General features: G+C 39.5%; 1 protein-coding gene across 10 annotated transcripts in view; it reads right to left on the bottom strand.

Moving 5' to 3' along the window:
- Window positions 1-14,960, bottom strand: part of CELF4 (CUGBP Elav-like family member 4) — a 674,752-nt gene that overhangs the window by 581,493 nt on the left and 78,299 nt on the right. For all 10 annotated transcript variants that reach the window (XM_026039579.1, XM_026039573.1, XM_026039620.1 and 7 more), the window contains exon 2: window positions 4,534-4,616. In XM_026039579.1, the coding sequence (XP_025895364.1) occupies window positions 4,534-4,616 (83 nt within the window). The remainder of the gene's footprint in view (window positions 1-4,533; window positions 4,617-14,960) is intronic.

Raw genomic sequence — 14,960 nt, 5'->3', positions numbered from 1 at the left:
AAAAAAAAAAAAGCAAGAACAAAACTCCACACTTTTGAAATGAGGAGGTGCAGGAATATATCATCACTTTTGACTTAACACAGGGTGTAGGGTGGTATGTGGTTTCATGGCTTTTGGAAAGGCCTCTGAAACCTTAGAAAGGGCAGTAAAGACTGCACAATTATAGTAGGGTCTGCTTAAATGGGTGAAATTCATGTTACACATACGGGACTCTTACAAGGTCTGTGTGCTACTTGTGTTTCATTTAAATCTCATAATAAGAAGTCAAGAAAGGCTAGATTTTGCAAGACTTCTGCTGCTCAGGAGCCCTTCCTCACATATGAGCTTTAACCAAATGAGAGCAATAGCATGCATGACATTTTTGGAAGACTAGCCACAACTTTAGTTTCATTAGTTTTCAACAAGGGCTTAATAACAGCTTTATGAGCCCACCTGTCTTTTAATGTTAAAGAGATTTTTTTTTTAAAGAAGGATGAGGGTGACTATGACAGAATGTTTGTTTTCTGTGGCTGAAAAGACAAGGAACTATTAGGAAGAAAACACTAATTATTTGCAGATCAATTTAATACATACACAGTACTATCCTTCCTTTTAGAAGAAAAGCATATTGGGAAAAAAAAATAAAAAGAAAAAAGGAAAAAGTCCTGCTTACTTCCTAACTTCAATAAGACCTTCAGATTTCTGAAGTTAATAGTTTCCTAGCTGCTTAATTTCATAGTTATTCTATGTGAATCTTACGGGGAGGTTTTAACATTATGCAAAAAGGCAGTGCCTCCAACCAAGTATCCATGGACTATYCCCTCCCAGTGCAGAGCGCGCCACAAAGAACCAGAGGAAAAATGCTGCTGTGCTTATCATACATGAGCTCAGTTTATTTGTGCTATAAATAAAAGTAGATCTTGATAGTGTAATTACATTTCTCAGCATTATCCTCTGCCATTCGCTTCAGAAAGAGAAAAAAGGGGAGAAAAAGTTGGCTTCACTATAATTTGTAATCAAAATGACTACACTTAAAACATAATTTTATTTCCCTGATTTCATTTCCTGTGGAGCTTTGTGGGGCAAATAGATAATATTATACCAAATCTGCAGGCAGATATTTTTCTCATGTCCCCTGCACTGTCATTGTCTAGATCACCTTTTCCCCCGCGTTTTCCCCCAAATGAGGAGACGTGTTTCTGATATTGCACTTGATCACTGAGAAAAAYACAAGGATCAAAAATCCCAAGGGCGAATCAACTTTTACTTCCTCTACTTTCTCTTTCCCTCTCCCCAAATTACCCTTCCTTGCCTGATATCAGAGAGGAAAAAAAAAACACATAAGTGGTTTCCCACTATGAAGGATTAGCACAGATTATGGTGAACAGTGTTAATTATAGGTGGGGAAAGAGAATAGTGCATCTCTCCAATCTGTTCTTGATTTCCCTCGTGTCTGGCTGGCTGGTAATAAGCCTCCTTTAATCTGGCAGTCCCCTCGGTGAAATCTGCACCACGGACAGCAATATTGATTGCTTCTGAGAAACCATCACAGCTGCTCAACCAAATTACCTTTGATATGTGACCTTTAATGTAATTACTGCAACATCAAAGCATTTCTATAAATTATTAAAGAACTAATATACTTCATCATCCAGCTACTCTATTATATGTAAAATAAACAATCACAAACAAAACGTTAGAATTTGAGGCGTCTGGCGCTCACAAAAGTGCTCTTTACACACACACATTATATGCTGCTACCTTCACCTTCAATTTTAGGCAAGGCAGAATTTCAAACTGTCCAAAACAACCTAATTAAGTGAGGAATATTCAACTGATAATTTTGTCTTATATCCCATTCTAGTATCTACAAAATATCCATCCCGTCCCAAAACAAAGCACAATAAAGACTTTATTAATCAACACATACCTGCTTGGAAGTCTTTTGATTATTCCACAAGATGACTTTATGTCCCACATATAACATAGAAATATGCTTCACATATTTCTGTCATCTTACAAAGCACATCCAGAAAGTAATTACTGTAAAATATGTGCATGTAGCCACTCCACTAAAAATACAGTGATACATAGCTAAGAGGCAAGGCATCTGAATCTGGACACAAACTCCTGATGCCTCACTATTTCCATACATTAGCATTCATATGCATATTATTAAAAATGACTCAATTCTCTGTTTTATAATAGAAAGAACACAGCAACACTGCAAGGGCAGACAAATATACCATTTACTGTGGGGGAGAAAAGCATCTCTACTCAAAAACTCACTGTAGTAATTATTCCTTTTTTCTTATACCAGACCCACTAATTATTTTTCATAGTTCCTCAGGAGTACTGCTTGTGTCACAGATGCTGGAGGGTCGGGAGAAGGTGCTATATATGTATTATTTGTGAACTCAGGTGAATGAGGACTTAGACCCTTGACCTTACGAGTGCTTCCTATTTTACAGTGATGAACTATGCTTGATATTGTCGGTGTATGTTATCAAATACAGTCAGGTAAGTCATAAATAATTCCTTGCTAGTCACATAAGAAGCATAAAACAGTGTCTGAGCATGATAGTTTATCAACAGACAAGGCTGGTTTCCTTAAATAAACTGTAGTGACATCATTCAGAAGATGAGTTCAGGAACCTGGCAGAAAACTGCATGCACAGGGTTTGCTATGGGAAAATAAGGCTCTATCCTGAGAAAAACAGAACTGGAAATGAATGGGATAGGAGAGGCCGGAGCTCAGAACTCCTGAAAACCGGCAGGCTGCTATTTATATATATTTTTWAAAAAATAATCAACCTGGTTGAATTTTGCCATTGTCTAAGACAACAGTTTTGTTTAAGATTTTCCTGATTTCAGAATTTCCAAAATTCAAGTTGAAATTCAGAAGTGTGGAAATATAAAGAAAGGTTCTTTAAAAGGATTTAAAAATCTGAATCCTCTATCATTACTGAAGTTACTGGTTCCCTAACTTCACTGAAATGTCACACAGTTTCAAGATGAGACACAGAGAAGGTTTGAGCTCCATATGTGAGCTAGGAGTCTGACTGCTAATAAGGAACAATCTCAGTGAAGACAACTGGAATTTTAGTTGGCATCTTTTAAATACACACCTCATACACTGCAAGTATAGCTCTCGATTTGATACTTGCACGTGCACCACTTTCAAATTCATTCGAGAATTTTCAAGTAAAAGAAATTGTTACTCAAAGTATCTCTGTTCAAAATAAGTGTTTTCCATACATGCAGCTCCATCAGGCAGAGGAGAAAGATGAAAAGAATTACCTGTTAATACTAGTAACTGAGAAGAGAAAAACTTAATCCTAGTAAGACTTAAACCATTCAAACAGTCTGTGACTATTTTTTTTTCCAAAGAAAAAAAATCAGGGTTGCCAGGTAACAGGAAGAATTTTTTTTTTTTTTTTTTTTTTTTTTTAGTGAGTGAAATATATACATATTCACATAAAGAATGGCATTTAAGGCAAAAATAAATACAGAAGATCAAGTGTGTGGGCATCCTCATACTGGCAAGGTGGCAAAGAGTCAGTTGGAAAATAGACCTAGGATAATAAATAAGCAGAACAGAACCAGCACTATCTTCATCAGCACAGAGCAACTAGTGCAACACCCCTCAGGTTTTGTGGAGAAGTTGTGGACAGACTCAGTTTTTCTGTAGTAATAAAGGCAGCTTAGAGGTCAATCACCTTTCATTTTAGATACAACCTGAAACTTTCAGAATTACACTCAAGTGCTTGATGTCTAGTTTCTGTGTTAGAGTCAAACCAGTTTTTTTTCTAGCCACAAGTACCACAGTACCACACTCAGCTGTTTCCAGCCCATGTACCCCAGCTGAATCCAAATAATCTCCCCCTCCTTCCTCCCACTACTGCTAAATTGGAAACCCATCCCAGCAGGGCAGGTCTTCCCCACATAACACTGATTCTATTTTTAGTTCCACTTGTGTTGTCTGAACCTTAGATCTTGCTCATGTGAATAATTTTCCTCATTATCTTGTGTTCGTCTCTCCTCTCTCTCTTTTCTCCTTGTCTCACCGCCTTTCCAATCTGCTACAGCTGCTTGAATACTAAAGTAACTGAGTCAAACCACTTTGTCATCAGGAATATGTTTTCATTCTGTGATAACTCAATAATGCGATTTGTTTCTTGATTTCTTGCTGCCACACCYTGCCTCAGAGAAGAAAAATACTGAGAGATAGTACCTGGTAAGCATTTTTAACATTTCACTAGAGGGGGCAGAAGCCTAAGGCTTTTTCTCAGTTGAGCAAGGCTGGCAGAATTCAGCCCATAACCAGTTAATTACCTCTACCTGTTTTGTGATTAGAGCAAAAAAGCTTTTACTTTTCTGCATGGAAACTACTCCAGCGGGCTGGTGGCATCTTGGTTTTACATGCACAAAGCAAACAGTGAGTCATTCAAGTAAGTGGATACATTCTGCTTTCRAATCCACAGTGGGAACTCCGTATGTAACCTATTTTAGATTATTAAATATATAAGTGTACATATCTAAATGTGGACTCACCCCTGGCAGTGTCTTCTGTTCATGCAGTGCACTCTGGGCCTTTAGAGCAGACTCTCTTTCGCAGTACGTTAGGAAGGCACAGCCTGTAAACAGAAGGCAAAAGTCCTCAGTAAGAGCAGTATTCCAGAGCAGACCAGTTTAAAATTGGGATATAGAGCAGAGTGCTTTCCCATGATCATCATCATCTCATCCTCAGTAAAACAACCATAAAACTCTCCTTAGTAGGTCAGCAGTAAAGAGCCAAGAAACGAAGCTATCATGATTCCTCTAAGCCCTGGTGAAGAGTGAGCAACAGCATAAATATGAATGTGTATTTTTATTTGAATACATTTTTTAGTATCATATATGCAGGATTGTACAAAATTAATGAACTCAGAGAACTCACAGGGCAGCAAAGTGGGGCATAAGATCCTACTTCTGCTTGACCAGCAGCATCGGGAGTAAGACCCTTATCGCCATAACATGCTGAAGGTCTCACGCCCTTCTTTTGTACCAAGCACTTGAAATAAAGGGCATACAAGGACTTAGGACTTCCTACTGCAGAGGACTACGCCTAGGATCTAGCCTGACTTGCATCCACAAGCAATCTCCCTGTTTGTGTTCACACCAGAAAGCCACCCCCCTGCATACGCTGCTGCAAGGGCTCATTGGCTTCTAGCCACACAAAGACAATCACAGCAAAAAACAAACAAACAAATAATCCAAAAACATCCATGACGCTCTACAAATCATTAGAACTCCAGAGCTGCTTCAGTATCTCATATCCTTGGTCCCTCCAGAAAGTTACTTTTTCAACTAAATGCTAAATCCCTGTTACGGTAGGGCAGAGCTCTCAGCTCCTCTGCCCAACCTCGTGCCCCCCTTTCTGTATAAGAAATCAATATTGCAACGTCTTGTATCACTCGTGTCTGMTGTGATCAGATTATTCCTGCTTACTGCAGTATACTGAAAACCTGCCAGTTCCTGCAGCAAAAGATGTGCTTGTTATGCAGAGGACATTTTCTTTGAAGTTACTACAGAACATCTGCAACCTCGCCAGCAACCTGAAGTGGAGATAACCACAGCTTTCAAGGCCCAGGCAACATGTCCCTCAAGTTGTGAGGATCTTACAGGAGCAGCACAAGTTTGTTTCCTTAGCAGGTTCTCCRTATCATCCCATAATGTCATCTTGGCCCACTCACCTTCTCCTAAAGCATGCAAAAGGTGGCTAAACACTAGACTATGAAGTCTCTGGGGCCCAAATCACCACTGTGATCTTTCTGTTCAGACAACATCCCTTGTTTCATCCTTAGATAAAGAGGGTGGGAGCTTAGGTTCCTTAGAAAATATTAGYGAAGGAAGGCACATCTGTGTTGCTACTTCACAGTGTTCCTAATACATTAGCATATACAAAAGACTAGATAGGAATATATACTTATTCTTAGAGATTATTTCATGGAAATACTACTYCCTAACTACTCCCCTCACTATGACAGCACCGGTTGAGTTATTGTTCCAAAGGGACATAGGGGAAAAAAATAAATATATATATATATGTTGCACCCTACATTGCTCTCTCAAGCTCCTTTTGGTGTATTTCAGCCAATAAAATACATTTTTTGTCAACAGGTGCAAGTCTCACAAGCAAGTCAACAATCAGTGAAGGACACAGCACAGCAAAAGTTTGTGCCCTCCAATTATTTGGATTCATTTCCCTCTAACTTTCAATGCACGAGGCTTCAGTTTGTTCGCATCTATCAAACTGTAGCAGAGCCACTTTACAGCTAGTGGAGGTAACGGATTGAAAAGGATCCTTAAGTCACCCATAGCTTGATAATCAAATGGGAAGCTATGCTTAAATTTAATTTCAGTGCTAAATCACAGGCTGAGAGCTCTCTGTTGACTAGACACAATAAGAAAGTCTCCCTTTAGTAGCAGACGTGGAACAGCTGATACAGTCTAATTAGGCACATCATAGTGCACTGTTATAGAGATAAACTATGCAGTGTAAAGCTCCCATAATGATAGCTATATTTTTCTCCTTATTGTGATGGCCACGACGACAGTTCAGGGTAACAACGTCCTGCAACTCCTACCACTTCGTGACTGTAATTCGGATGGAGTAGACAGCAGACTCCTCCTCCTCCTCCTCTCTTTGTAAGAGCAACGTTGCCTTCCAAGATCCACAGAAGGTGCGTGTGGGAGTAAGTTCTCAGGAGGGAACAACCTGCCTGAAGTCCTCTCCAAAGATGTTTGTGCAAGTGCTCGAAGTAGCAAATTCTCAGAAATGCTATTTAACAGAATTCAAGTGAACGTCACCAACTCCCAAACAAGGCACTCGGGACAGAAATTTGAAATGAAGAGGAGCAAATCAAGTCAGAAGTTTGCACATGCTCTGACATCAAAAAACAAGCACTTTTTTTTCCCTGGAAAACATGCTTGAGGGTTTTTTTTTTTTGAAGGTTTTTAGATTACATCATGCACACAAATTATACTCCGTCCAGGCCCTGTTAGGCAAAAAGACATTTATTTATGAAAAAAATAATTTATTTCAAGTGAATCCTGAGCTCTCAACAGAACTAGTGGATACTATTGCAGCTATGGCCAGCTGGAAGAACAGAGAGCTTAATCTTTCCTGTTGACTTCAGTTACTAGACTTGGACTGAAAAAGGCCTGTTTATAGGTGGGGCTTTTTTTTTTTTTTTTTTTTAAATAGTCTTATCTTTACTTTTTACATAAAATTGCTCTGTAGGAGGTAAAAAAATCCTCAGCTAGAATATTTTTCAAGTGCTTTAATACCTGGATTGCAATAAAACAGTAGAAATCTATTACTCAATCCTGCAAGGATTTCCAATATTTCAGTTCCTGGTGCATTAGGTTACAAGAAGTTTCTTTCCTATCCCCTGTTGCCCTGACCCCAACCTCAAACATCAAAACACTCYATGTGTCTATAGCATTTTCCTGCCTAATGAAAGCAGAGCTGCAGCACCTCTTTCACAYTGCCCCTTTTCTTAGGCTACCTCTTTCACGATGAATAGGTATGGCCCTTTCTAAAGATATAAATAATGTTTCCTGAAGGCTCAAAGGTCAGAGCACCAAACCTCAGTCTCTAACACCACAGGATACAACACCCTCAATAGTTGAGTCTTGAAATACCAGATGAAACAACTACTAGATTTCTCAAACTTTTTTCCCCCCTTCAAATTGGATTTCTCAGATAGAAAAGGCTTAAGAATGATCAGTTTTCTCCATAGAAAGTTTGGTTTGCTACAGAACAAACTATTTCACCAAACCACCATCTTGATGGAAAATCCTTAAACAGCCCTACTTAACAGCTCATTTGCCATCAGCTGTTTGTTTTGGATATGAATCTGACTGCAGRGTGAAAGGCTTCATATTCCATTATAAATCAGTTGCACCATCCAGCCCTGTGCATAATGAGCATTTCTAAACACATCTCAAGGAAAGACAGAGCGAAGGCCATGCATTATTTGTCAGCTGCTTGTAAGCATGATGGAGTGCAGAGCTTGAGAACTATATCTGAATTTAAACAAACTAATTGTCTGATTATTGATAATGAAGGATTTGCTCCTAGCTGCTCCTAATTTCAATTCCTTTTCTCTTAAACATGAAGAGTTTTCCAGACATGTGTCAATCAGCTGAAAGATGCTTCGTTTGGATTATTTCTCCAGATGTTCATTTGCTACCGCTGGACAGCTCTTTGGGCTAGTGCATAAACATCTGGAAACTCCCAGCTGGCAATTAACTCCCAACTTATTGAACTGCAGTCTCTTGGAAACACAAGAACACATCAAGCGGTCTCCTGGGAAACAAGGTTGTTAAAGAGAAAGAGGAAATAAAAACAGGAGCTTGAGATGGAAAGAGAGGGGAAAAAAAAGCTTTATTTTAATTTTATCTCCAGGGAATTCAATAACATAAATAATAATGGCATTGAATACAGATGGATAACGATTGCATTTATGGCAACCCCAAGCCCAGAGTAAGTCTCTGGAAGATTCCTGCACAAGCCTGTGAGGCAGAACAGTCAGAAGCCACGTTGTGAGTGTGCAGCATTCGTTGGGAAACAGAATTATTTCACCCTGCCAGTACTCAGTTCACCCTGGGACAAGGGCAGAATCTTTTCACCCTGTATCTCAGCACTCATTTCAGTGAATAGGTTCAATTCCAACCAGATAATGCAGTTCCTACTGCAAAGAATAACTGCTCACCTATCTTTGGCTTAGTTGAAATTTCAAGTGTCTACCATCAGGGGCAAGAAATTCATTAGATCTGGTATGAATGAGAGRAATAAATCTCTGAAGATGCCTGTTCCTCGCACTGAGTGCAGACTCCAACACAACTACCTCAGATACAGAATTTTAGCAATTTGAGGKTCTAAGTTCACAGCAACAAATTCAACCAGCAACTACCTCTGCATTTCCAGCTGCTTTAAGCATGTGCTTCTTCTGTACTTTAATTCTTATTATATTGTGCCAGATGAATGCGATGCACRGTGGCCCTATGAATTACTAGTTCAGGGCTTTCTCCCTCTTCTTGGTTTAAACTGGCAGACAGCCACAGATATTCTGGCACAGTCTTTTCTTTGCCTGTTGTTTAGGCCAAAAACAAGCATTTAGTGACTTAAGACCTTGTCTGGCTAGATACGTGCTTTGGTGACATACTATTTATTAGAACTACATAACCTCACAAGAAGTGTGCCTGCAACTCTTCTGTATTTCCGGATACAGAAGCATTGCCTGGAATTTGCACTATACTCATGAAGATCTTTTCCAGGTATTTTCCGTATGTCTGAACAAGTCACTGAAGGTCTGACCTAAATTCAATGAGAAAATACTTACACACTTCAAAAGGCTTTGGAAAATTCCCTTAATCTTTCTAGGCCTATGTTTACTCATTGGTGTTATAACRGCAATTTTAAAAGTTTGTTGGGTGCTTTGAGTATTTTGGATGAAAGCCAGAAGAGCTATAACAAATTCTGAGCTCACAGGTATAAATATAGTCAAGGGGAGAATACTGTATGTAACCCAACACTGTCCAGTTGCACTAAAATATAAATCTAGGGTTCGAGATCTGCTCCATCATCTAAAACTTCTTCTGGGAGAATTCCTGTCTCAAACACCAACTTAGACCAAAACAATAATCACAGAATATTCAAGGTTGGAAGGGACCTGTAGAGATCATCTAGCCCAACCTTCCTGCTCAAGCRGGCACACCTAAAGCATGTGGCACAGGGTGGCATCCAGTGCCACCCTGTGTGGTCTGGGTGGTATCCCAGACTAGCTGGGATAAACAGTTTTTGAGAAGGTTGGTTCCAGTCGTCTAATCCAGAACATTTTATTTAAAGATGGATGATTCTAAAGTATGCACACAGCCATTATTTTTTCCACAGCTCAGCTGACAGGTGATAACTTCTGAAATTACAGCATTACTTCTGATATCTGAGTGTAACTAAATTAGGAATCATCACCCAAGAAAAAACTATTACAAGGCTGTCACAGTACTTTTCAGTTTAAGACAAACAGCTTTATAGTTTTAGCTTCAGTAATACTCATTGACTCCAGTAGTAATGCTTTCTAAATCAGCTTTAYAGTGTCTTAGACTTCTGAGTAGCACATGAACTGGTGACCTGTTACTGTGGTTTCAGCAGTATCTCAAAAGAAAACCCARAGAGTCAATTCATCCAGCAGCTACCATTGTAGGGCTTTTCCCTACTGCCTTTAATGTACCTAGCTTCCCAAACCCAAAGGTAGGAGARGCCAAGGGTTTCACTCCTGCAGGCCTCCATGGAATTCAAGTTCAAGAAGGCGAAGTACAGTTCAAGCACAACTCCTCAGGCCTGGATGCTCTGTTCATAACTTACACTGCTTGCTAGTCACACTCCAACTGAATGAGCAGACTTGCAGAGGGGCTGCTGTAGGTGTAGCTTGCAGCTGTGGGAAACAGGCACTCGTAGTTAACGAGCCTGAGGTATTTATGAAGTCTCATTCTCTGTCCTCTAATTTTATTTAGGACATTAGTCCAAGGTGAACAAGTAGTTTTGATGGAGTAAAGATCTATCTTCCTCAAAGCCCTGGGTTTGTGTTCTAAGAGAGCRCTTCCCCAGAAATAAAACAGTTTTGCCCAAAATTCACCAACCTGTTATACAAAGAAGGATTTCTTAAGAAAGCTCCTGCCTTAAGATCACCATCTCAGTTGCTGTCTCCCACCTGTGATTTCAAAGTAAGAAAGCAGCCTTTTCCCTCTGTTTAACTATCCTAGCTCTAAATGTCTAGTTTTGAAGCAATTCTCATTTGCTTTGTCCATAGTGGACTGCCCAAGCTTTAATCATTCAAGGTTTTTAAGAGGTTGAGCTGAATTTTCTTGAGAGGACACAATCAATAAAAACTTTTGGAACCACAAGTGCTTTATCCAGTTTCTTCATCTGTTGCTCTCTCAGTGATTAACTACCTTCTAAAGGAACTTAACATCTTTTCAGGTAGAGAAAATTCACTTGACTAGAACTTTCCTTTCCTCCGTCTCCCATGCTGCACATCCACCGAACACTGTTTAGAGAGAAGATAGGAATAAAAATCTTCCCAGATATCAGCTTCCCTGTCAATTACATTGCAAGGCAGATTAACATCCGAAATGCCCTGCTGTGTGGAATGCTAATTTTCTTTTTCCTCTTATGCTATTTGCCATTAACCACTATGATGCTGTAATTTCCCCTACTATAGATAACTTGATAGGGGTCTATATATAAAAGCATACTTAATGCACTCATACATACCCATGTATCAACATTAAAAAAAAGGTAGGTCTTAAAATCTAGAAGTCAAACATATTTACAAAAGTGTAACTTGCATAATACGCAATTATGATACTTTAGTGAGACATGGATTTGTACAATTCAAATTATTCTGAGTTCTTCATCAAACTAAGAGGTATTTAATTATATTTAACATTACCAATGYACAGAGACTTGAGTAATTGCTAGCGTAAGCATTTCAACAAAACACTCAGCTTGATTTTTATAATATGTAGGTTTTTTGATGAATACGCCCTTTTTAAGAGTCAAAATTCTCAGAAACATTTTCAATGAATTTTGGCAAAAAAAATCTGACCAAAGCCTACAGAAGAAGCAAGCTCTTCCAGGGCAGCCAGTAGTCCAAACTAATCCAAATCAGGTAAGAAGGATCTTTGAACCTGRGACTTCAAAACACAGAGCCAGGTGCCTTGTCGCTCTTGTCCCTGCCTGAGGAGCACACTCTTTAGGGCACTTCTCTGCATTTCTTCATGAAGAAATCAACAGGTTGCCTAACTCCATCCTAGCGCTGGACAGAAAAACTTGACAAATGTTCTCTTTAGAAAAAGGGATATGTTGCCTGTTTAGATCCATACAAGACAAGRGTTCCCCCATGGCCCTGGAAGTTCTTTGCAAGTTACTGGGCTGACTAGTGCTCAAGATGAGAAAGGGGACAGGGTGAAACACTGACATACACCAGGTGCTATTTTCCTATAGTTGTCAACATTTTTAGGTCTAAATTTCATCTTCATGGACCTGAGATGCATTTGCTCTGAGTGTTCATTGCTGAAGTCCCCAGGAGTCCAGCTGATCAAGAATCACAGAATGGTTAAGGTTGGAAGGGATCTCTAGAGATCTAGTCCAACCTTCCTGCTCCAGCAGGGACACGCAGAGGATGTGGCCCAGGGTGGTGTCCAGGTGGGTTTTGAAGACCTCCAGAAAAGGAGACTCCACAACCTCCTGTTGTGGAGGCAGCCTGTTCCAGGGCTCTGTCACCCTCACGGTGAAGAATGATTAAGAAACAGAGAATGATTAGAATCACAGAATCRGAATAATTGAGACTGGAAGGGATCTTTGGAGATGATTTAAGTCAAATCCCTCTGTGCAAGCAGGGTCACCTAGAACACACTGAGCAGGAAAACCACCAGTTTGRTTTTGAATAACTCCACAACCTCTCTGAGCAACTTGTTGCAGGCCTCAGTTGCATGAGATTCTTCCTTATATTCATTCAAATGCTCACAAGAACATTTTACCTTCCAGAATAGACAAATATCTGATTTCCTTACACGTAGCTAACTACCACAGATGGATTGCTATTAGAGCAACAGGAATGCTGATTACTGGTTAAGGTAATGCTCTACCAAAGAAATTACAGGTGTGCTATTAGGACTGCAAGTATCTGGTGTTTTGAATTGCAACAGAATATCCATTTCTGAGCAGCCTGCTCTTGTTCTTTYTTGCCTAAAAGCTGTTTTCCATATTGCAAAGAGATAGACACGTACCACAGGCCTGACCCCTCAAACAATCAGGAAATGCTTTTGATTTAAAGCTATAAAAATACTGACTTGAAAGAGAAAAGCTTCTCATCAACTTCTTTTCTAGACCAAGCAACAGAATTCCCTGCATTTCAGAACCTGGACACAAATGAGTAAATCAGGGCGAAACTTTGGGGAACATTCAAGCAGGGATGAAAACAAATTCTAGTTCCTACCTGATGAGGAAACAGCAACTTTAAGTTAAAACCTGAAGTTTGACTCACTAATACAAACACATTAGATTTTTTCTTTAAAATGACAGGTAGCTTATCTATTGTTCTGAGACTGCAAAGCCAAAAAGTTAACAAAATTGAATTTAGAGTTTTACTTGCAGAAGTTAGGAATATAGCTAGAAACAATACTACAGCTGAAACACTATAACTTACATTCAGATAGTAATGGGTTAAGTCTCCTTAGAGTATCTGCATTAATTAAACTACCTGCTATTCCGGGGCCTGCCTTTTGAGTTCTTTCTATTGTTAGCAAAATATGAATAACTCAGTGTATTTTCTGGAACACTCTTACCTGCTTCAGAAACTTTTTTCCTGTTTTTATTTTGATTATTAGTCAATATATGTCAAATAAAAGTCAAAATGCTATTTTTAAATAGCATTTAAGTGACTCAGGCCTCAAAATACACCTCTATCAAAATCTTCCCTAAAGGAGCTAGATTGTTCTGTGCCATGCAGCCTTCTCCCGGCCTTGCCCTTCTGCAGCTACACAAGCTTGGCTGTATCCCCCTCAATACCCAGCACCAAGCTGAGCTACACACACTCCTTGGAAAACGACATCAACTCAGGGCGCAGGGAATCAGTTTGTACTTAAAAACATAAAAGCTTGTGTTTCTATACTTAAAATAATGCCAGGGCCACGCAGAGCACATCTTGTCGATAGCACTATTTAAGCTTTAGTTGCAGAAAGATGTGAAGTAGCTTGTACTAAATACAAACGTGGCAATGTTGTAAACAGCTTTATATTCTTTCTTCTCTGAGACAGGGCACACATGCCAGTAGGCTTCTGGCATTTCCAGCTCAGAGGGGAAACAACAGGCACTGAAACAATTGCAAGAAATATATATTATTAGAGAACTTGTGGCACATTCGGAAGCAGAATAGTGTTATTGTTCTTACCAAGTTTGCCAGTCCACATTTTTTTAACTTGAGATGTTCATACTGAGAGCTGAACCTTCTAGTTACTTCTCAAAATCAAACTCAAGACATTTCTATTACCTGTAATCAAGCTTTCCCCCCTCCCTACCTATATAAAAAAACCTATAAATGGCATGTTACCAAATTCCATAGGGCTTGAAGTTCCAAGAAGTACTTTTGAAGCAACCTTAAGACTTTTATATTACAAGTCAGAACCAAGCCCATAAGAATATATTTCCTGATTCCAGCTAGCACAAGAATGACAATCTTAAAGCAGCAGCTGTTCCTACAAGATGATCACCCTGAAATATTGGAAGCCTCCAGAAACTTGCAAGAGTCACAATATGAGCCAGAGACAACTCCAATACCAGCTGGCTTCATGAGATTTCTGGAGACAAATTTCAGCTGTCAGAACAATTAACATCCAAGTTCCAATAACCAGATGCTGTTTTCCATATGTTTCAACTTTGGATTGTTTCTTCTATCTGTTAAGCGATGTTAGAAGCAAACAAGTACTGCTTCATCTCCCATTTCTTCCTTCCTACCTTTCTTTCTCAAAATGACTTGTTCAATTAGCTACATGCACTCAAATAGCATGGAGTAAGATCAGCTTCTCCCACAGAGAGACAAAGTAACATTTGTGATCAACAAGAACAAGGAAATGGTGTCAGAAAAAGGAAATGTTGTCAATGTTTGTGCTTTACCATGAATCTAGAGACCCAGGTCTGAAAAATGAGGACCTCCCCAGCTCCTATTGCATCTCTTCCCCTCATAGTCTGGGATCTCCCAAGCATTATGCTACCAGTTTGGTTTAGGTGCTGGCAGTGCCCTCACCCTCAAGGAGTTTCAACAAGAGGCAACTTCCTGCAAACAAGCCCAAAGTTGAGTCATCATTATATGGCAGCAGCTTGTAGTAAACAACCCGAACCAAGTACAAGCTATCTGGGGGCTAGACAAGAC

The sequence above is a fragment of the Nothoprocta perdicaria genome, unplaced genomic scaffold (genome assembly GCF_003342845.1).
Source record: "Nothoprocta perdicaria isolate Ctin4 unplaced genomic scaffold, notPer1 scaffold_10, whole genome shotgun sequence".
NCBI lineage: Eukaryota > Metazoa > Chordata > Aves > Tinamiformes > Tinamidae > Nothoprocta > Nothoprocta perdicaria.
The sequence above is the reverse complement of the archived record's forward strand: the minus strand, read 5'-3'. Positions and strand labels throughout refer to the sequence as shown.